This window comes from Rhinatrema bivittatum, chromosome 19, assembly GCF_901001135.1.
Source record: "Rhinatrema bivittatum chromosome 19, aRhiBiv1.1, whole genome shotgun sequence".
Classification (NCBI taxonomy): Eukaryota; Metazoa; Chordata; class Amphibia; order Gymnophiona; family Rhinatrematidae; genus Rhinatrema; species Rhinatrema bivittatum.
The window spans coordinates 25,298,693-25,322,445 of NC_042633.1; the positions used below are offsets into that span (position 1 = coordinate 25,298,693).

At 46.2% G+C, this 23,753-nt stretch overlaps 1 protein-coding gene across 1 annotated transcript in view; it reads left to right on the top strand.

Annotated features, from left to right (window-relative positions):
* LOC115080534 (potassium voltage-gated channel subfamily C member 1-like) overlaps positions 1 to 23,753 on the top strand; it is a 49,851-nt gene that overhangs the window by 17,350 nt on the left and 8,748 nt on the right. The window contains 2 exon segments of the mRNA XM_029584747.1: positions 9,710 to 10,643; positions 16,681 to 16,875. Of these exon segments, the coding sequence (XP_029440607.1) occupies positions 9,710 to 10,643; positions 16,681 to 16,875 (1,129 nt within the window).

The following is a 23,753-nucleotide window of genomic DNA, read 5'->3' on the forward strand; positions in this document are numbered from 1 at the left end:
GCAGTTACTACCCTTAACAGAAACATGGGGGTAACATGCATGGAGCGGCAGTTACTACCCTTAACAGAAAGCATGGAGGTAATCTGCACGGATTGGTAGTTACCACCCTTAACAGAAACATGGGGGTAACATGTATGGAGCGGCAGTTACTGCCCTTAACAGAAACATTGAGGTAACCTGCACGGAGTGGCAGTTACTACCCTTAACAGAAACACGGGGGTAACATGCATGGAGCGGCAGTTACTGCCCTTAACAGAAAGCATGGAGGTAATCTGCACGGATTGGTAGCTACTACCCTTTACGGAAACATGAGAGCACTGAGAAGAGAGGATCACCTTGCTGGTGGCTGGAAAGAATCAATAAGTACTGCTTGGAGAATTTTTTAAAACTTAAAAGTATTGGGGAGAAGTAAACTATTGGGGTATATTATTTAGTGTGTTCTTGTGTTTTGTTTTAAACAGGTAGTCAGAAAGTCAGGCAATAAAGAGAAGTTTGTGTGTTTGTATTTCCCAACCCTCCTACCCACCCCTAGCTCATCCTTTAATTTATAGGCAGATGTCACTTTCACAGTTAAAACCTTTTTTTTTATTTAATCAGGCTTTTAACTTAAACTCAGAAATTCCCCACACTTTATTAACTGCTGCTTCGTGAAGGTTATCCCATGCTTTGACAAAGTTCCTTATGAGAGGCTTCTAAGAAAAGTAAAAAGTCATGGGATGGGTGGTGATGTCCTTTCATGGATTACAAACTGGTTACAAGACAGGAAACGGAGAGTAGGATTAAATGGTCCATTTTCTCAGTGGAAAAGGGTAAACAGTGGAGTGCCTCAGGGATCTGTACTAGGACCCTGCTTTTCAATATATTTATAAATGATCTGGAAAGAAATACGAGAAGTGAGGTGATCAGATTTGCAGATGATACAAAATTAATCAGAGTAGTTAAATCACAAGTGGATTGTGATAAATTGCAGGAAGACCTTGAGAGACTGGAAGATTGGGCATCCAAATGGCAGATGAAATTTAATGTGGATAAGTGCAAGGTGATGCATATAGGGAAAAATAACCCTTGCTGTAGTTACACAATGTTGGGTTCCATATTAGGAGCTACCACCCGAGAAAGAGATCTAGGCGTCATAGTGGATAACACATTGAAATTGTTGGTTCAGTGTGCTGCAGCAGTCAAAAAAGCAAACAATGTTAGGAATTATTAGGAAGGGAATGGTGAATAAAACGGAAAATGTCATAATGCCTCTGTATCGCACCATGGTGAGACCGCACCTTGAATACTGTGTACAATTCTGGTCGCCACATCTCACAAAAGATATAATTGCGATGGAGAAGGTGCAGAGAAGGGCAACCAAAATGATAAAGGGGGAATGGAACAGCTCCCCTATGAGGAAAGACTAAAGAGGTTAGGGCTGTTCAGCTTGGAGAAGAGACGGCTGAGGGGGGATATAATAGAGGTCTTTAAATCATGAGAGGTCTAAAACGGGTAAATGTGAATCAGTTATTTACTCTTTCGGATAATAGAAGGACTAGGGGGCATTCCATGAAGTTAGCATGTGGCACTTTTTAAACTAATTGGAGAAAATTCTTTCACTCGGTGCACAATTAAACTCTGGAATTTATTGCCAGGGGATGTGGTTAGTGCAATTAGTGTAGCTGGGTTTAAAAAGGGTTTGGATAAGTTCTTGGAGGAGAAGTCCATTACCTGCTATTAATCAAGTTGACTTAGAAAATAGCCACTGCTATTACTAGCATCAGTAGCATGGGATAGACAGTTTTTTGGGTACTTGCCAAGTACTTGTAGCCTGGATTGGCCACTGTTGGAAACAGGATGCAGGGCTTGATGGACCCTTGGTCTGACCCAGTAAGGCAATTTCTTAGGTCACTACCAGATATATAGGGGTTGATTTTCAAATGTGTGTGTTGGGGAAGAGAATAGTGATAGGAGTGTACTACCGACCACCTGGTCAAGATGGTGAGACGGACAGTGAAATGCTTAGAGAAATTAGGGAAGCTAACCAAATTGGTAGTGCGGTAATAATGGGAGATTTCAATTACCTCAATGTTGACTGGATAAGTGAAACATCAAGGTATACCAGAGAGATAAAGTTCCTGGATGGAATAAAAGACAATTTTATGAAGCAATTAGTTCAGGAACCAATGAGAGAGAGAGCAATTTTAGATCTAATTCTCAGTGGAGCACAGGATTTGGTGAGAGAGGTAACGGTGGTGGGGCTGCTTGGCAATAGTGATCATAATACGATCAAATTTGAAATAATGACTGGAAGGGGGACAATAAGTAAATCTGCAGCTCTAGTGCTAAAAACTTTCAAAAGGAAAACTTTGATAAAATGAGAAAAATAGTTAGAAAAAACCAAAAGGTGCAGCTACAAAGGTAAAAAGTGTGCAAGAGGCGAGGACATTGTTAAAAAATACCATCCTAGAAGCACAGTCCAGATATATTCCACGCATTAAGAAAGGTGGAAAGAAGGCAAAACAATTACCGACATGGTTAAAATGGGAGGTGAAAGAAGCTATTTTAGCCAAAAGATCTTCATTCAAAAATTGGAAGAAGGCTCCATCAGAAAAAAATAGAATAAAGAATAAGCATTGGCAAGTTAAATGTAAAACATTGATAAGACAGGCTAAGAGAGAATTTGAAAAGAAGTTGGCCATAGAGGTAAAAACTCACAATAAAAACTTTTTAAAATATATCCGAAGCAAGAAACCTGTGAGGGAGTTGGTTGGACCATTAGATGATTGACGGGTTAAAGGGGCATTTAGAAAGATAAGGCCATCGCGCAAAGATTAAATGATTTCTTTGCTTCAGTGTTTACTGAAGAGGATGTTGGGGAGATACTGGTTCCGGAGAAGGTTTTCATGGGTGATGATTCAGATCAACTGAACCAAATCACGGTGAACCTGGAAGATGTGGTAGGCCTGATTGACAAACTGAAGAGTAGTAAATTACCTGGACCAGATGGTATATACCACAAGGTTCTGAAAGAACTAAAAAATGAAATTTCAGACCTATTAGTAAAAATTTGTAACCTATCATAAAAATCATCAAATGTACCTGAAGATTGGAAGATGGCCAATATAACCTCTATATTTAAAAAGGGATCCAGGGGTGATCCTGGAAACTATAGACCGGTGAGCCTGACTTCAGTGCTGGAAAAATCGTGGAAACTGTTATAAAGAATAAAATCACAAAACATTTAGATAGACCTGGTTTGATGGGACACAGCCAGCATGGATTTACTCAAGGGAAGTCTTGCCTCACAAATCTCCTACATTTTTTTGAAGGGGTGAATAAACATGTGGACAAAGGTGAACCAGTAGATGTAGTGTATTTGGATTTTCAGAGGGCATTCAACAAAGTCCCGCATGAGAGGCTTCTAAGAAAATTTAAAAGTCATGGGATAGAAGGTGATGTCCTTTTGTGGATTGTAAATTGGTTAAAAGACAGGAAACAGAGAGTAGAATTAAATGGTCATTTTTCACAGTGGAGAAAGGTAAACAGTGGAGTGCCTCAGGGATCTGTACTTGACTGGTGCTTTTTAATATATTTATAAATGATCTGGAAAAGGGTACAATGAGTGAGGTGATCAAATTTGTGGATGACACAAAATTAAGCAGAGTAGTTAAATCTCAAGCGGATTGTGATACATTGCAGGAGGACCTTCTGAGACTGGAAGATTGGGCATCCAAATGGCAGAGGAAATTTAACATGGACAAGTGCAAAGTGATGCATTTAGGGAAAAATAACCCTTGCTGTAGTCACACGATGTTAGGTTCTATCTTAGGAGTTACCACCCAGGAAAGAGATCTAGGCGTCATAGTGGATAACACATTGAAATCATTGGCCCAGTGTGCTGTGGCGATCAAAAAAGCAAACAGAATGTTAGGAATTATTAGGAAGGGAATGGAAAATAAAACAGAGGATGTCATCATGCCTCTGTATCGCTCCATGGTGAAGACCGCACCTTGAATACTGTGTGCAATTCTGTCGCCACATCTCAAAAAAGATATAGTTGCGATGGAGAAGGTACAGAGAAGGCTACCAAAATGATAAAGGGCATGGAATGGTTCCCTCATGAAGAAAGGCTGAAGAGGTTAGGGCTGTTCAGTTTGGAGAAGAGACGGCTGAGGGGGGATATGATAGTCTACAAAATCATGAAAAGACTTGAACAAGTTAATGTAAATCGGTTATTTACTCTCTCAGATAATAGAAGGTCTGGGGGCACTCCAAGACGTTAGCAAGTAGCTCATTTAAAACAAATCGAAGAAAATTCTTTTTCACTCAGTTCATAGTTAAGCTCTGGGATTCATTGCCAGAGGATGTGGTTAAGGTAGTTAGTGTAAGTGGGCTTAAAAAAAGGTTTTGATAAGTTACTAGAGGAAAAATCCATAAACTGCTCTTAATCAATAAGCAATAGTAGCTTGAGGTCTGTTTAGTGTTTGGGATCCTGCCAGGTTCTTGTGACCTGGATTGACCTCTGTTGGAAACAGGATGCTGGGCTTGATGGACCCTTGGTCTGACCCAGTATGGCATGTTCTTATGTTCTTATGTTCTTTGTTACTACCCTTAACAGCAACATGGGGGTAACCTGCACGGAGCAGCAGTTACTACCATAAGAAACTTGCTAGGCAGACTGGATGGACCATTTGGTCTTTTTCTGCTGTCGTTACTATGCTTATGAAGAAAGGCGAAACAGGAGTCGGCTCTTCAGCTTGGAGGAGACATGACCGAGGTTTATAAAATTGTGTGTATGGAGCAGGTTAATAGGAAACAGTTATTTACACTATCAAACAGACCTAGGACTACGTAACCCTCCCTGAAAATAAGCGCTAGTAGGTTTAAAACAAATTGACAAAAGTATTTTTTAGGTCGATGCCTAATTAAGCTGTGGAACTTGTTGCCACAAAATGTGGTTACAGGCTTAGTTGTGTAACTGAGTTTAAGAAAGTTTCGGATCGGTCTCTGGAAGACCCAGGTCCATGAATAATTAGCAGCCAGATAGACCGTGCTTTCTCCTCTTAATTCTTGAGGAGAGCAGTAAGAAGGGGATGTACCGGGTACTTCCAGGTGAGCCCCTGGATGTGGGGGTTCATGGACGTTTGGTTGGAGCCTGCAGGGCATCCTGGGCCAGGTTCTAGATTCAGCGCCATGAAGGGCCCAGCTATTACCTACCTGCCTTCCTCCTGGCTTGTTCTTTTCCCTTCCTTCCATCTTTTCAACTCCCCAGCCTTCCTTCTTTCTCTACAGACATCTTCCTCCTGCCTAGCTCTCCGGCCTTTGGAGAGCCTCAAATAATTGAGAATAAAGAGGAAGGATTCTACCCTTACCAGTTATAATCACTTTCTGTCCTATCCTACCCTATCCCATCCTTCCCCTGCTCTCGTGTCTTGCACGCCTCTCCTCCCCTGTAACCTTCCACCACTGTCCTACCCTGCACACCTCTCCTCCCCTCTAACCTTCCACCACTTTCCCAGCCTGCACACCTCTCCTCCCCTGTAACCTTCCACTGCACTCCTACCCTGCACACCTCTCCTCCCCTCTAACCTTCCACCACTTTCCCAGCCTGCACACCTCTCCTCCCCTGTAACCTTCCACTGCACTCCTACCCTGCACACCTCTCCTCCCCTGTAACCTTCCACCACTGTCCTACCCTGCACACCTCTCCTCCCCTGTAACCTTCCACCACTGTCCTACCCTGCACACCTCTCCTCCCCTGTAACCTTCCACCACTGTCCTACCCTGCACACCTCTCCTCCCCTGTAACCTTCCACCACTGTCCTACCCTGCACACCTCTCCTCCCCTGTAACCTTCCACCACTGTCCTACCCTGCACACCTCTCCTCCCCTGTAACCTTCCACCACTGTCCTACCCTGCACACCTCCCCTCCCCTGTAACCTTCCACCACTGTCCTACCCTGCACACCTCTCCTCCCCTGTAACCTTCCACCACTGTCCTACCCTGCACACCTCTCCTCCCCTGTAACCTTCCACCACTGTCCTACCCTGCATGCCTCCCCAGTGATGTTCCACTGCTCTCCTGTCCTACATGCCTCACCTCCCCTGCAAACGTCCATTGCTTACCTGTCCTGCATGCCTCTCCTCCTCTGTAACCTTCCACTGCTCTTCTAACCTATATGCATCCCCTCTACTGTAACCTTCCACTGGTGTCCTACCCTGCACGCCTCTCCTCCTCTGTAACCTTGCATTGCTCCACCTTGCGTGCCTCTCCTTTCCTGTAACTTTTCACTGCTCTCCTACCCTGCATGCATCCCTCCTATGACCTTCCACTGCTCTCCAACCCTGAATTCATCGCCTACCTTGTGACCTTCCACTGCTCTCCTCCCCTGCATGCCTCCCCTCCCTTGTGACCTTCCACTGCTCTCTTGCCCCTCCCTTTTCTGCATCTCTCTTCTGCCCCGCACTGCTCTTCTGCAGCCGTACTGCATTCCTCTCGTGCTCTCCTCCCCTGCCGTGTCCCCCTCTCCTGCTCTGCACCGCTCTCCTGCCCATGCTGCTGAGAATGTTCAGGGGAATTACAGGAGCAGCTCTAATGAAGTCTTGGAGAAATGTCCTGTTACAGACACTGCATTGCGCTGTCAAGCACAACGCAGAAAGCAAAGCTTGTCGCAGCTTCTTAGGTTGTGCATATACATGAGTGCCTATGTCTTGATCTGTGTGCATGTGAATCTGTGTGTGTATATTCTTATCTTTATGTTTGTATGCTTGTCTGTACATCTGTACGTGTGTGTGTGTGTACACAGCAGAGGGCAGGCACCCCACTCTTTAAGGAGGTGGAAGAGGCCAGTCTCACCAGCCTTTGTGCTGGACACTTTGCCACAGAGCTCAGTAGAGATCCCTCATTATCACTGGTACTTTCCTCTTTCTTCCCATGAGATGAGCACTGGACAATAAGCATTCATCAGATACTACCATAAGGAGGCCAGACATGAAAGTGCAATGCTGTGGATGTGCAGAACTGAGGCGCAGGGAAATAGTGACTCCCCCCCCCCAGGATCACACAGAGAGTCAGTGACCAAGCCGGGGATTAGAACTGAGGCACAGGGAGATAAAGTGACTCCTCCCAGGATCACACACACACAGAGTCAGTGACAGAGCCGGGGATTTGAGCTGAGGCACAGGGAGATAAAGTGACTCCCCCCAGGATCACACACACAAAGTCAGTGACAGAGCAGGGGATTAGAGCTGAGGCACAGGGAGATAAAGTGACTCCTCCCAGGATCACACACACACACAAAGTCAGTGACAGAGCTGAGGATTAGAGCTGAGGCACAGGGAGATAATGTGACTCCCCCCAGGATCACACACACAAAGTCAGTGACAGAGCCGGGGATTAGAACTGAGGCACAGGGAGATAAAATGACTCCCCCAGGGTCACACACAGAGTCAGTGACAGAGCTGGGGATTACAGCTGAGGCACAGGGAGATAATGTGACTCCCCCCAGGATCACACACACAAAGTCAGTGACAGCCGGGGATTAGAACTGAGGCACAGGGAGATAAAGTGACTCCCCCCAGGGCCACACACACAGAGAGTCAGTGACAGAGCCGGGGATTAGAACTGAGGCACAGGGAGATAAAATGACTCCCCCAGGGTCACACACAAAGTCAGTGACAGAGCTGAGGCATAGGGAGATAATGTGACTCCCCCCAGGGTCACACAGAGAGTCAGTGACAGAGCCGGGGATTAGAACTGAGGCACAGGGAGATAAAATGACTCCCCCCAGGGTCACACAGAGAGTCAGTGTCAGAGCCGGGGATTAGAGCTGAGGCACAGGGAGATAAAGTGACTCCCCCCCCCCCCCAGGGTCCCACAGAGAGTCAGTGACAGAGCCGAGGATTAGAACTGAGGCACAGGTAGATAAAATGACTCCCCCCAGGGTCACGCACCGAGTCAGTGACAGAGCCGGGGATTAGAACTGAGGCACAGGTAGATAAAGTGACTCCCCCCAGGGTCACACACAGAGCGTCAGTGACAGAGCCGGGGATTAGAGCTGAGGCACAGGGAGATAAAGTGACTCCCCCCAGGGTCACGCACCGAGTCAGTGACAGAGCCGGGGATTAGAGCTGAGGTATAGGCTATAAAGGGGGTACATTTCCAGAAAGCATCTGACAATGTAGCAGGTTCTTTTCCACACACACAAACCAATGTGATCTTCGGGCATAAATACCTGCATGATTCATGTGTGAGTGGTGGTGGCTGGCTAGATAAAATGTACAGGCGTCATGTCCAATGGGAGCAAAACATATGCAGGTTCAGTACACGCGTGCATTTCTGAAGCCTCAGTGTGCACACAGAGGTTTGTCCCTCAAGTTAAAAGTAGGCAAGTACGTAAAGGGAGAGCCATCCCACCCTCCTAACCCATTTTACCAGCGTGGTTTTCGACTGGAAATGTATCCCAAAGCAACTCGCCAGAAGTCTGTGGTAGCAGCCGGGGCAGTACTCAGGTACCTGGGCAGCTCCCCTCGCTCTGGCTTCCTCCTGCTTTCCCTCACGCCATGCGCTCGGCTCGATATTTAAGGAAAGCTGTGACTTCACACACATGTGCCCGCCCTTCCTGGAACTGGGCTATCAGAATTCATTCAAATCTATAAGCATCCGAGAGGAGCTATTTTTGTGGGTGTGAGAGAGTGGGCGACGGCGAGAGGGCGGCAGAGTTGGCTCTCAGCTGATCTGCGTATGCAGCTGCAGTGCCTGCAGGCTCCCCTGGAGGTCTTGGGCCACTCTCTCCTCCCACTGTATCTATGCCGGGGTGGGAAAGGGCCCAGGGGCTTGTGCAGTGGCGCAGGGAGAAGCTGCCAGGAGGAAGAGTGTGAAGATGGGGCAGGAAAGGACGCAGGGCATTGCTCACAAGGACAGGCACAGGGGAAGCCCCTGAGCCCCATTTTCTAAACCCCCAGCAAGTGGGGAAGACAACCAGATGAGTGGTCCATTGAATATCCCGATACCTTTGTGCCAGCTATTTTAAGCAGACAGAGTCGTCCCACACAAATTTAGCTGAATTGCACGCGCTATGGCGCTGTCTGGCTACATATTTTAGCATGCCCTTGCCTTGCTTCCATCCTCACCCAAGTTTTGTGCAGACAAAGTTACCTGAACAAAGGCAGGATATTTGTCAAGGGCAGGTAAAAAACAGATCTGGCCGGTGTTAAAGCTGATGCCCATGCCCGACTGCTCTGTGTCCTCTGCCTAGGCCACTTATGAAGTTGGGTTCTCTTCACTTGCCTAGTTACTGCAGAAGAAAAATAACGAGATACAAGGCTTGAAACACATTCTTTCCCCCTCTCTCTCTCTCTCTCTCAACAAGGCCATAGCAGCTGCAGGCACGGCACTGTCACATCCAATCTGCATCCTCGATCGATCTGAAAATGGGCTAATTAGCAATGTCCATTAGTGTGAAAACAAAAAACCCATTCTAAACACGGGACACGCATGGAGGTTTCATCTCCAAAAGCCTCCCACTGGTATCTGACCTCAGTGCTGCCAGGGAGGGCATTGGCTGCAGCACACCTCTGCTATAACTCCTTCCCACAGCAAAATGAGCACAGGCCAATGCGGTTGAATTGCTAGGGATACAGATCCAAGGAAAGCTGAAAGTTGTGTCTTGCTAAAGTTCTCTTCTCTCTCTGTGCTTTCTCTTTATTTTTATGTTTGGTATGGCAGTACATCGCCTTCGCTTCCCTCTTCTTCATCCTCATCTCCATCACCACCTTCTGCCTTGAGACTCATGAGGCTTTCAACAAGATGAAAAACAAGACAGAAACCTACACGAATGGGAACGACACCCGGATGGAGATCATCACGGAGATGGAGACAGAGCCCTTCCTCACCTACGTGGAAGGCATATGTGTCATCTGGTTCACCTTCGAGTTCCTCATGCGTGTCCTCTTCTGCCCCGACAAAGTTGAGTTCATAAAAAGTAGCTTGAACATTATAGACTTTGTGGCCATCCTACCATTCTACCTGGAGGTAGGCTTAAGTGGCCTTTCTTCTAAGGCTGCCAAGGATGTCTTGGGCTTCTTAAGGGTTGTCCGATTTGTCAGGATCCTGAGGATCTTCAAGCTGACCCGCCACTTTGTGGGGCTCAGGGTTCTGGGTCACACCCTCCGGGCCAGCACCAATGAATTCCTCCTTCTTATCATCTTTTTGGCCCTTGGGGTCTTGATCTTTGCCACCATGATTTACTACGCAGAGAGGATCGGAGCTAAGCCAGATGACATCACGGGCAGTGAACACACCAACTTCAAGAATATCCCCATTGGATTTTGGTGGGCCGTGGTAACCATGACAACTTTGGGCTATGGAGACATGTATCCAGTGACGTGGTCTGGCATGTTGGTGGGTGCCCTTTGTGCCCTGGCAGGTGTGCTGACTATTGCAATGCCAGTGCCTGTTATCGTCAATAATTTTGGAATGTACTACTCCCTCGCCATGGCCAAGCAGAAGCTACCAAAGAAAAAAAATAAACATATCCCACGACCTCCGCAACCTGGATCACCAAATTACTGCAAGCCCGACATGCAATCACCCCATAGGGGTGCCCCGGGAGATGCCTGCCCCTTAGCTCAGGAGGAAATCATAGAAATCAACCGAGCAGGTAAGAAGGCAGAATGCAGTGACTTGCTGTAATGGCAGGTACTGCACCAGTGTTTCTTCTGCCCGTTCTATGAATCATGTGAGCATTTCATAGCAGAAGTAACCCTTGCTAGAGCAGGCTAGTGAGATTCCCTGGCCTCCAGCAATGTGAAGGTCTGTCTAAGAGCTGGTGCGGCCTTCTGAAAAGGCAGATTTCAGGATTCCTGACTGGGCAATCAGTTACCGTGTCATTAGCTTGCCACTCTCAGGCACAAGGCTAGAAATGGTCAAGCAGAAGGGTCTTCTTCGATGATAAACTTGGTCAGCCTAGATTTTCTGCCAGAGGCACAAAGAGCAGGGACTGGTTGAGTTTCAATGCAGCTGCTGCTGGCTCCAGACTTTGGGCTCCCAGGGGCGAGGGAAAGTCAGAAAGCAGACACTGAGTGCAGTGGGGCAGCCCAGATCCATCTTCACCAGAATGGATCTGGCTGCATCCAAGGGGGGGGGGGGGGGAGAGGGGATTTTTACTGCTGATTTTCCAATTGGGAAAACACAAAACTGATGGCTCCTGGACAGCTAATACTCTGCAAGAGAAGGAGTAACAAGGCCTAAAAGACCACCTGGTACAAGTCCCCATTGCAGCTAGGTAACATGGGTCTCCTGACCAGGCGGCAGCTCTAGACCCGCTCGGCGCTGTTTGAATAATGATGTGGTGCACCCTTGCACTGATCAGCTGCCCACAAGCAAAGAGAGCAGCTTCAGCTGGGCGACCCCCAGACTAGAGACAAGAATGTCGTGTCCGAGATACCCAGGTCAGCTACAAGACAGGAGAGTTACTCTTCAGCCCCTGCTGCAGGGCTCGGTTGTACCTTACAAGCTCAAGGGGATATTCGGTTTTGAGTTTAAGCAATGTAATTACATGTGCTGGCCGGGTGCTGCTCAGACCCTTTAGCCCTCGGCTGCTTCTTCAGGAGACCTGCATGCAAAACGCTAAGAGAGACACATTTTGGCTTATGACAGCAGCACCATTGTCAAGCAGTCCTACCCTGGTTTGACAACCCCCAGTGGTCTGTTTTCCCTGTGGCTGCCTTAGGCGCGGGCAAGCAGTGACTGGGCAGTGGGAAACATCACAGCAGTGCTCCCAGCAGCCACGTTATTAACAAAGCGGTCACTGCACTTCTAGAGGGTGGTTTGGCTGGGTAAAGTTAGCTTTCTGAACAAGGTCCTCACATAGCCTGGCTCACAGCATGCCTGAGACTGAGGGAACCATTTAGGGGGGCGCTTTGAGTGGGAGCAGGAAATAATTGCAGGCAGATTAGATTTCCAAATCGGAGGACATTATTTTCCACAGAAGTTTAATCTACAGAAAAAGCAACTGCAAAAGCCTATGGGTACCTTGATAAAATTCATGCATACGAAGACCAGAGGAATAAGAAGCCACAGGCATTATACCTAAGCAAACAGTATGCCCCCCCCCCCCCCCAATCAGGACATGATGACTGCATTATTTTAATGAGGTCACTGTGCTTCTAATGAGGAGGTGATCACTGTATTATATTAATGGTCACTCAGCTTCTAATCAGGAAGTGATCACTATATTATATTATGAGGTCACTGTGCTTCTAATCAGAAGGTGATCACTGCATTATAATGAAATCACTGCACTTCTAACCAGGGGGTGATTACTATATTATATTAATGAAGTCACTGCACTTCTAATCAGAAGGTGATCACTGCATTATATTGAGGTCACTGCACTTCTAACCAGGAGGTGATTACTGTATTATATTATGAGGTCACTGTGCTTCTAATCAGAAGCTGATCACTGCATTACATTGAGGTCACTGCACTTCTAATCAGGACGTGATCACTCTATTATATTAATGAGGTCACTGTGCTAATCAGAAGGTGATCACTGCATTATATTGAGATCACTGCATTCCAACTAGGAGGTGATCACTTTATTATATTAATGAGGTCACTGCGCTTCTAATCAGAAGGTGATCACTGCATTATATTAATGAGGTCACTGAGCTTCTAATCAGGAAGTGATCACTGCATTTAAGAGATCACTTCACTTCTGATATTGCTTTAATGAGGTCACTGTGCTTCTTATTAGGAAGTGATAACTGCATTATATTAATGAAGTCACTATGCTTCTAATCAGGAGATGATCACTGCATTATATAAATGAGGACTCTGTGCTTCTAATCAGGAGGTGATCATTATATAAATGAGGTCACTGTGCTTCCAATCAGGAGGTGATCACTCCATTATATAAATGAGGACTGTGCTTCTAATCAGGAGGTGATCATTATATAAATGAGGTCACTGTGCTTCTAATCAGGAGATGATCACTGCATTATATAAATGAGGACTGTGCTTCTAATCAGGAGGTGATCATTATATAAATGAGGTCACTGTGCTTCTAATCAGGAGGTGATCACTGCATTATATAAATGAGGTCACTGTGCTTCAGGAAGTGATCACTGCATTATATTAATGAGGTCACTGTGCTTCCGATCAGGTGATCACTCCATTATATAAATTAGGTCACAGTGCTTCTAATCAGGAAGTGATAACTGCATTATATTAATTAGATCACTGTGCTAATCAGGTGATCACTGCATTATATAATGAGGTCACTGTGCTTCTAATCAGGAGGTGATCACTGCATTATATAAATGAGGTCACTGCGCTTCTAATCAGGAAGTGATCACTGCATTATATTAAAGAGGTCACTGCTCTTCTAATAAGGGGGCAACCACTGCATTATATTAACAGTGCTTTTAATAAGGAAGTGATCACTGCATTATATTAATGAGATCATTGCACTTTTAATAAGGAAGTGATCACTGCATTAAATCAATATAGTAATGTCATTGCACTTTTTAAATCAGCAGGTGATCATTGCATTATAATTAATGTGGTCACTGCCCTTTTAGTAAAGAGGTTACCTCTGCATTAAAATCACTGACTTCTAATCAGGAGGTGATCATTGCATTATTGAGGTCACTTGCTTCTAATCCGGAGGTGATTACTGCATTATATTAATGAGGTCACTGCGCTTCTAATAAGGAAGTGAGCACTGTATTATATTAATGAGATCGTTGTGCTTTTAATAAGGAAGTGATCATTGCATTGTAGTAATGAAGTCACTGCACCTCCAAACAAGAGGTGACCACTGCATTATATTAAAGAGGTCACTGCGCTTCAAATAAGGAGGTGATCGCCTTTATATTAACGAGGTCCCTGCTCTTCTAATAAGGAGGTGCCACTACATTATATTAACAGTGCTTTTAATAAGGAAGTGATCACTCCATTATATTAATAAGATCATTGCACTTTTTAAATCAGCAGGTGATCATTGCATTATAATTAATGTGGTCATTGCTCTTTTAGTAAAGAGGTTACCTCTGCATTAAATTAATGAGATCACTGACTTCTAATCAGGAGGTGATCATTGCATTATTGAGGTCACTTGCTTCTAATCAGGAGGTGATCACTGCATTATATTGAGGTGCTTCTAATCAGTATATCACTTCATTATATTAATGAGGTCACCTAATGAGGTATTTACTGCATTACATTAATGAGGCCACTGCGCTTCTAATTAGGTGGTGACTGCTGTATATTAATGAGGCCATCGCTGCTACAGGAGGTGCATTATATTAATGAGGTCACTGCTAATCAGGAAGTAATCACTGCATTACATTAATGAGGCCACTGCACTAATTAGGTGGTGACTGCTGCATTATATTAATGAGGTCACTGTGCTTCTAAGGAGGTGATCACTGCATTATATTAATGAGGTCACTGCACTTCTAATCACTGTATTACATAAATGCGGCCACTGAACTAATTAGGTGGTGACTGCTGCATTATATTAATGAGATCTGTGCTAATCAGGAGGTGATCACTGTATTATATTAATGAGGTCACAGCATTTATAATAAGGAAGTGATCACTATTATATTAATACAGTAATGAGGTCATTGCACTTTTTTAATCAGCACGTGATCATTGCATTACGTTAATGTCACCACTTTTTAATAAGGAGGTGACTTCTGCGTTACATAAATGAAATCACCATACTTCTAGAGATGATCATTGCATTATTAATGAGGTCACTGTGCTAATCAGGTGATCACTGCAGTATATTAATTAGGTCACTGCGCTTCCAATCAGGAGGTGACCGCTACATTTTAGTAATGAGGTCACTGCACTTCTATTTAGGAGTAGATCACTACATTATATTAATGCTTCTAATTAGTTGATCACTGTGCTTCTAATAGAGGCGAATAATGCATTATATTAATGAGGCCACTATGCTTCTAATAAGGAGGTGATCATTAATGAGGTCACTATGCTTCTAATATTGTGTGATCATTGCATCATTAATGAGGTCATTGCACTTCTCATTAATGAGACCATTGCATTTCTAAGGATCTTCGCATTAACAAGGTCACTGTCCTTCTAATTAGGAAGTGATCACTGTATTATTTACTGACGCCATGGAGCTTCTAATCAAGAAGTGATCTCTGTATTATGAATGAGATTTCTGTGCTTTTAATCCTTATGTGGCACTGCATTATTAATGAAACAGAATTTGTAATTATGAGGTGATCACTGCTTTATTAAAGAGGCCACAGTTCTTCTAATTTAGAAGAGATCACTGTATTATTAATGATGCCACGGCGCTTTTAAGCAGGAGATGGTCACTGCATTTCTGATGAGATCACGGCATTTTTATTCAGGAGGTGATTGCAACATTACTAAGATGGTCAGTTTATTAATAATTAGGTCACTGCATTTTTAATCATAGGACTGTTGAGTCATCAAGGAAGTCAATGCATTGCTAATTAAGACAGTATTGAATTACTAATGAGATCACCATATCATCAATGAGTTACCGTATTATAATACGATATTTGCATTGCTAATGTCATAACACAATGTTACAAAGAAAGTCACCATGAGAGCAATAGCTGTACTTTTTTATGCCAGCAAATGCATGTCTACCCACATAAAAACATGGTTTGAAAGTCCCCTTCCCCCCCCCCCCCCCCCCCACACACACAGATGACCACAACATTGGAAGTGAGTAATACTGGGTGCTGGAAGCAGGTCTGGGGAAAGGACTCTGTGTGCAGGACATTCATTCTGAAATATCTGTGCATGCGTTCTGATGCACACGTTACACCTGTCCCCCCCGGGGGTTGGAGTTTTGCCCTCCCTATTAGCCCACTGCAATAAAAATACTCTCCCTCCATTATTAATTATCCCTCTGTGTTTCCAACAAACTCATTGCATTCATGATGGTGTTATTCAGTTACTAAGATTATCCCAGCATCACCAGTGGCTCCTGTAGCTGATACAGCTGGGGATGACCACCTTACAAGCCGCAGACTCCACACTGGCCACGGGTGATGTGTCTAGGTTTGGTACAGTCCGGACAGTAAATGCTCTGCGTGGGCCGTGGAGTCCTGTGATACTCCTTGGTGCACAGCAATGAGAAGACAAGAGCCTGGAGATAAGTCTCCAAGACCAGTTTTAACCCTTCACCTGGCATTAACAGCAGGGGGTCAGTAGCCTAAAAAATAAGGAAAGGGGCAGATTAATATGCCACTAGCGGCATACAGAGATGTTAGTAATGCCCATTCACCTGTAAAGATAAAAATATATACAAATCCATGACCTTCAGAATGAATACCCTAATAATATCCACAGCCCTACTTATTCTGCATGAATCTAATGTCCCAGGTACCCACTACCATCCAAGGGCTGTCACAACCCTACACTCCCTGCATGTCCCAGCTATCCCCTACCTACCCCAATGTGTCACCCCTGTACACTGCCTGCATGCCCAATTCCCATCTACCCTACCCACCCCAGTGCCAGTCATACCCCTATCCTCCCTGCCTGTCCCACCTACTCCCTACCCACCCCAGTGCCAGTCACGTCCTTACCCTCCCTGCATGTCCCTGAAATGTCTCACAACTGAAGGCTTGTATTAGTTTTACCCCTATAAACTCTACCCCCCCCCCCTTTTTTTTAAGATTCTAAACAGAACGGGGATGCTGCGAAAGCCGCATTGGCCAATGAGGACTGTCCGACCATAGACCAGGCTCTGTCTCCAGAGGAGAAATCCCCTGTTACCCCAGGCTCCAGAGAGAGGTACAACCGGGACCGAGCCTGTTTCCTGCTGTCCACTGGAGACTTTGCACACTCCCCCGATGGCAACATTCGCAAAGGTATTCAGGGCTGATGTACGTTTCTGCATCATCACCCCTCCTCATCCTCCTACCTCCCTTCCACCAGCACCACTGAGAATGTGTCCAACCACACCAGGTCTTCCTTACGCCTCTCCTTCCATCTGCATCACCGAGGACATCTCCAACCACCCCATCTTCCCGCCTCCTTTCCACAGGCACCACCAAGAATGTCTCCGACCATCCCAGCTCTCCCTCCCAGTGCCTTTCTATCAGCACCATAGAGGATATGTCCAACCACCCGTTCTCCCTTCCACCAGCACCACAGAGAACATTTCCGACCTTCTGTCTTCCCTCTCCCTACCCCGCTGAGAACATGTGCAACAACTCCTGTCCTTCATTCAAGGGTTCTGGGCCTTTATTCCTCCTCCTGTCAGGAGCCCTAGACCTGTATCCCTTCTGCTCCTTTGCTCTTGATACTTGGGATGGCAGGCAGGTGAGTCCTGAGGCTCTCTCACACCAGCACTCAGTGGCTCTGGGCCTATACCCCTTCGGGTCTCTAGCAGATCTTGGTGTCTATATCCCTTTTACTCTCTCACTCTATGTACTTGGGGACTTTGGGTTTATAATACTTCTGCTCCCTCACTCTCAGCAGGTGGGGGAACTGGTTCTATATCCCATCTGCTCACTTGCTCCCAGCACTCAAGGCCTTGGGGTTTATATCCCTTCTACCTCCTCGCTCTATAGCCCTTCTGCTCTCTCCTACGCAACACTCAGGAGACTCTGGGCTAATATCCCTTCTGCTGCTTCTTATTATTCAATCTTTCTTTCTATTTGAGGACTAAGCTAGTAATGAAGGCCCTTTTCAATAGGATTTCTGCAGGTAGAAAGTGTTTTAGCCACATAAATTGGTTGTGTGAGGGTAGAAGCACCTGTGCACTTCCACAACCCATGGATTTCTATCAGTGGAGGCGTTGCCGGGATGGACTTAGATTGGGGGAGAAAACCACATGCAGAGTTTCAGATTTTGATAAAAGGCAGGTGCAAATCCTTGTGGGAACTTTTTTTGCTTGGGCAGTTTTCAGAGCAAACGTCTGCAGGACCAGTGGCATTTTGTACGGGGAATGTTTGCCTGTACTTTCCTTTCGAAATTAAGGTACAAGGGACCCTGGGTACAAAGCCCTCACACACTTTGCACCTAACGGACAATTTGAACATTTCCCCCTTAAAGAATCTCCACAACAGCAGCCTTTCACCTCGCCCCAAGATATCCTGCAGAATGGCAGAAAGGAAGGAGCAGACAATGCATCCATCACAAGATGGCAGGAGAAAGATCAGGGGTCAGGCAAGAAGATCCTGAGAGAAAGAAGGAGCTTAAGGAACTCAGAGACGAGAGCAGGATGGAAAGCTGAAGGAGAGAGTCCTGCGTGTGTGTCTCCTTCCGAGTGTGTGTGTGTCTGGTTCTGGGGCTCAGCATGTATGCATGAACGTGTATATGCATGAGAGGATGTGTACACACGTGCATGCGCTCACTCCCTGTGTCTGTCGTGTACCTAGGCAAAGTGGGCATCCTTCTTCCAGCTCCGCACAGTTGCAAGGGGGCCCATCACCTTCATTTTGTTTCAAGGAACAAATAAAGTCTTTATTCCCTGCACCGTGTGGTGCAGTGAGATAGGAGAGATAGAAATGCCTGGGGATGGTCTTTATTCCGTGCACCGTGTGGTGCAGTGAGATAGGAGAGATAGAAATGCCTGGGGATGGTCTTTATTCCCTGCACCGTGTGATGCAGTGAGATAGGAGAGATAGAAATGCCTGGGGATGGTCTTTATTCCGTGCACCGTGTGATGCAGTGAGATAGGAGAGATAGAAATGCCTGGGGATGGTCTTTATTCCGTGCACCGTGTGATGCAGTGAGATAGAAGAGATAGAAATGCCTGGGGATGGTCTTTATTCCGTGCACCGTGTGATGCAGTGAGATAGGAGAGATAGAAATGCCTGGGGATGGTCTTTATTCCCTGTACCGTGTGATACAATGAGATGGAAGGGATTGAAATGCCTGGGGATAATCTTTATTCCCTGCACCGTGTGATGCAGTGAGATAGGAGAGATAGAAATGCCTGGGGATGGTCTTTATTCCGTGCACCGTGTGATGCAGTGAGATAGGAGAGATAGAAATGCCTGGGGATGGTCTTTATTCCGTGCACCGTGTGATGCAGTGAGATAGGAGAGATAGAAATGCCTGGGGATGGTCTTTATTCCGTGCACCGTGTGATGCAGTGAGATAGGAGAGATAGAAATGCCTGGGGATGGTCTTTATTCCCTGTACCGTGTGATACAATGAGATGGAAGGGATTGAAATGCCTGGGGATAATCTTTATTCCCTGCACCGTGTGATGCAGTGAGATAGGAGAGATAGAAATGCCTGGGGATGGTCTTTATTCCCTGCACCATGTGATGCAGTGAGATAGGAGAGATAGAAACGCCTGGGGATGGTCTTTATTCCCTACACTGTGTGATACAGTGAGATGGAAGGGATTGAAATGCCTGGGGATGGTCTTTATTCCGTGCACCGTGTGATGCAGTGAGATAGGAGGGATAGATATGCCCGGGGATGGTCTGTATTCTCTGCACCATGTGATACAGTGAGATAGAAGGGACAGAAACACCTGGGGATGGTGTTTTTTATCTGCAGTGTGTGATACAGTGAGATAGGGGGTCAGAAATGCCTGGAAATGGTCTTTATCTGTGCACCGTATGATACAATGAGATAGGAGGGATAGAAATGGCTGGGGATGGTCTTTATTTTATGCACCGAGTGATACAGTGAGATAGTAGGGTCAGAAATGCCTGGGGATGGTTTTTATTCAATGCACCGTGTGCAGTAAGATAGAAGGGATAGAAATGCCTGAGGATGGTTTTTATTCTGTGCGCCGTGTGATGCAGTGAGATAGGAGGGATAGAAACACCTGGGGATGGTCTTTATTCCCTGCAGAGTGTGATACAGTGATAGAAATGCCTAGGGATGGTCTTTATTCTGTGCACCGAGTGATGCAGTGAGATGGGAGGGATAGAGACACCTGGGGATGGTCTTTATCCCCTGCAGAGTGTGATACTGTAATAGAAATGCCTAGGGATGGTCTTTATTCCGTGCACCGTGTGATGCAGTGAGATAGGAGAGATAGAAATGCCTAGGGATGGTCTTTATTCCCTGTACTGCAAAATACTTTTGTATTACTTTGCCAACGCATACAAAACTGTCATGCCAATAAAGCTATTTGAACCTGTGATAAAGTGAGGTCACAGTGATAGTGTTTCTTGCTCGACTTATCAAGTTTTCAGGCAGGGAAATTACAGGGATTTGTAAAAAATATGATTGAAGAGGAGCACATTGTATGTTTGGCAGGGGAGGGGAGGCCATGGTGAGGGCTGAAGGTTCTCAGTCAGTGTGAGAGGGCAGCTGTCCTTTCTCTGGCTCAGTGAATGCCCTGTGCAATCATTTACTGAACCTATTGTCACAGCAAAGCTCAGCTCAATTGCATTACCTCGGGATTTGATTGTTTCATGAAGAGGAATGAGAATGATTATGTGCTGCTGTCCGTACCTGAGGAAGTCATGGTTAGCTTAACTAACAAAAGCTAAACTGTTATGCTTGAGTTTATATAGACACCAAGAACAATGGTATAAAAACAGTGCATACTACTTCTGATATATACACCACAGGTTACAGACCAGCCCCCTCAACAGTGCACATAGTGCCTGGTACACACACCACAGGTTACAGACCAGCCCCCTCAACAGTGCACATAGTGCCTGGTACACACACTGCAGATTACAGACCATCCCCTTACCAATGCATACAGTGCCTGGTACACACACCACAGATTACAGACCATCCCCTTACCAATGCATACAGTGCCTGGTACACACACCACAGATTACAGACCAGCCCCCCTACCAATGCATACAGAGCCTGGTACACACACCACAGATTACAGACCAGCCCCCCTACCAATGCATACAGAGCCTGGTATACGCACTGCAGATTACAGACCAGCCCTTTACCAGTGGACAGATTGCCTGGTAAATAAACCATAGAAAATAGACCAGCCTCATACCAGTGAACACAGTGCCTGATAAACACCATAAAATACAGACTAGCCTCATACCAGCACACACAGCACCTGGTAAACACACCATAGAATACAAACCAGCCCCATACCACTGAATACAGCGCCTGTTATACACACTGAAGATTACAGACCAGCCCCCTACCAATGCATATAGAGCCTGGTACACACACCTCAGATTACAGATCAACCTCGTACTAGCACATACAGAGCCTGGTACACATCGCAGATTACAGTTCAGCCCCGTACTAGCTCATAAAGAGCCTGGTACACACACCGCAGATTATAGACCAACCTCTTACCAATGCATACAGAGCCTGGTACACACACCACAGATTACAGTCCAGCCCCCTACCAGTGCACTCAGTGACTGATACACACACCACAAATTACAACCAGCCCCATACTAGCACAATCACTGGTTCACACACCACAGAGTACAACCAGTCCCATTCTAGCGCATACAGAGCCTGGTACACACACCACAGATTACAATCAGCTCCCTACCAAAGCATAGAGTGCCGGATACACACACCACAGATTACAGCCAGTTCCATACTAGCACATATGGAACCTAGTACACACACTGCAGATTACAGACCAGCCCCCTACCAGTTCATACAGAACCTGGTACACACACCGGAGATTACAACCAGTCCCATACTAACGCATACAGAACCTGGTACACACACCTCAGATTACAGATCAACCCCGTACTAGTGCACACAGTGCCTGGTAAACACACCATAGAATAGAGGCCATGCTCCCACCAGCACACACAGCGCCTGGTAAACACATTAGAGAATACAGACCAGCTCCATAGCGGCGCACGCAGCGCCTGTTATACATACCAAAGATTACAGACCAGCCCATGCCAGTGCAAATTATGCCTGGTATACACACTACAGATTAAAGACCAGCCTTTACTAGTGCATCCAGAGCCTGGCATATACAGAATTACAGAATAGCCCTGTGCTTTGGTAGTCTAATCTACAGCACCAATCCACAAATCCTCCCTAGACCTGCCATCACAGATCTGAGGAAAAGAACATGAGATAAACATGTATTCTTTCACAGGAGCTGGATTGGAAGGAGATTAGTTTATTAAGTCACCACTATCCCTCTGTATTAGTAGGTTCAGGCCATCCTTCCTACACCCATTTCTCCAGTATTTCAAAAATCCAAACTCATGAAATTGGACATTCAAACAGGAATGTATACAAATAACTACAATATGAAACTTGCAGGGGGGGGGGGGGCCTGAACTTACCTGTGAGTGGCGCTACCAGGGCTGCCAAGTGACCCAGTGCAAGGCGGGCCCATGTTGGTTAGCTCTGGTGCTGGAGCCTACATCCCAGAGCATTGTGGGATTTAGAGTCTCTGCACCACCACAGACACTAGAATGCAGCAGGATGGGGGTGGGTCAGAAATCCAGGCCTGGCCTGAGATGGCCCTTCTGGAACCAGCTCACTTGACATTTCGGCACTGCAAGGTTTTTGAGATTGTGAGAATTAAGCGTTCAGAAGATTGTGGCAAGATGTTGCTGTCCACGGTAGGCGTGGAGGGGCTGAGCTTACCATGATACATGCATGTGGAAAACTTACGGTTTGACAAGGAGGCATCTGATCCAAAAAGAAAAAAAATCCTGTCCCTGAGTGAGCCGGGAATAAGATTGCATTAGCGCTCCAGTAAGAGGGGTGCAGAATGATTGTCATCACATATTGCCTGCTATGTTTTGCCTTTGCACATCATTCTTTTTTTCAGTCATGTGATAAACTTAGCACGATCAGAAGACATAGTATGATTATAGCTAGTCCAGTGCTAGAGGTGTACTGGGGTCTGGTACTAGAATGCGTGTGCAAGTAGTGAGCTGGGTCTGGTGCGAAAGGTATGTGCCGGGAGTGACTGGGGTCTGTTGCTAGTGATGTATGCACACACCTTTAGCATCGGACCCCAGTCGCTCCCCAAACACACACCTCCAGCACCAGATTTGGGCCACATTTTGCACACATCTCTAGCACCAGATTCCAGTCACTCCCAGCACACACCTCTAGTACCTGTCCAAGGTCACTCCTTGCACACAGTTTCTAGCGTCAGGATGAAGTCACTTCCTGCACACACCTCTAGCACCAGACCTCAGTCACTCCCAGCACACACCTTTAGTATCTGACCCCAGTCACTCCCCAAACCCACACCTCTAACACCAGATCTGGCCTCATCTTGCACACACACTTCTAGCACCAGATCCCAGTCACTTCCAGCACACCCCTTTTTCATTGGACCCCAGTCACTCCCAAAACACACACCTCTAATACCAGATCTGGCCCACATCTTGCACACACCTCTAGCACCAGACCCCAGTTATTCCCAATGTACACCTCTAGCACCAGACCCCAGTCACTACTAGTGCACACCTCTAGCTACTTGACCCAGGTCACTCCTAATGTACACCTCTAGCACTCGCCTGGGCCATTCCTTGCACACACTTCTAGCACCAGACCCCAGTTACTCCCTGAACATACCTCAACCACCAGATTTGGGCCACGTCTTGCACACACAGTCTAGTACCAGACCCCAGTCACTCCCTGCACACAACTCTAGCACCAGATCCAGGTCACTCCATGAACACACCTCTAGCACCAGATCTGGGCCACGTCTTTCATACACTTTCCAGTACCAGACCCAGTCACTTTGTACACACACCTAGCATCAGATTCTAGTAACTCCCAGCACACACCTATAACATCGGACCCCAGTCACTCCCCGAACATACACCTGTAACACTAGATCTGA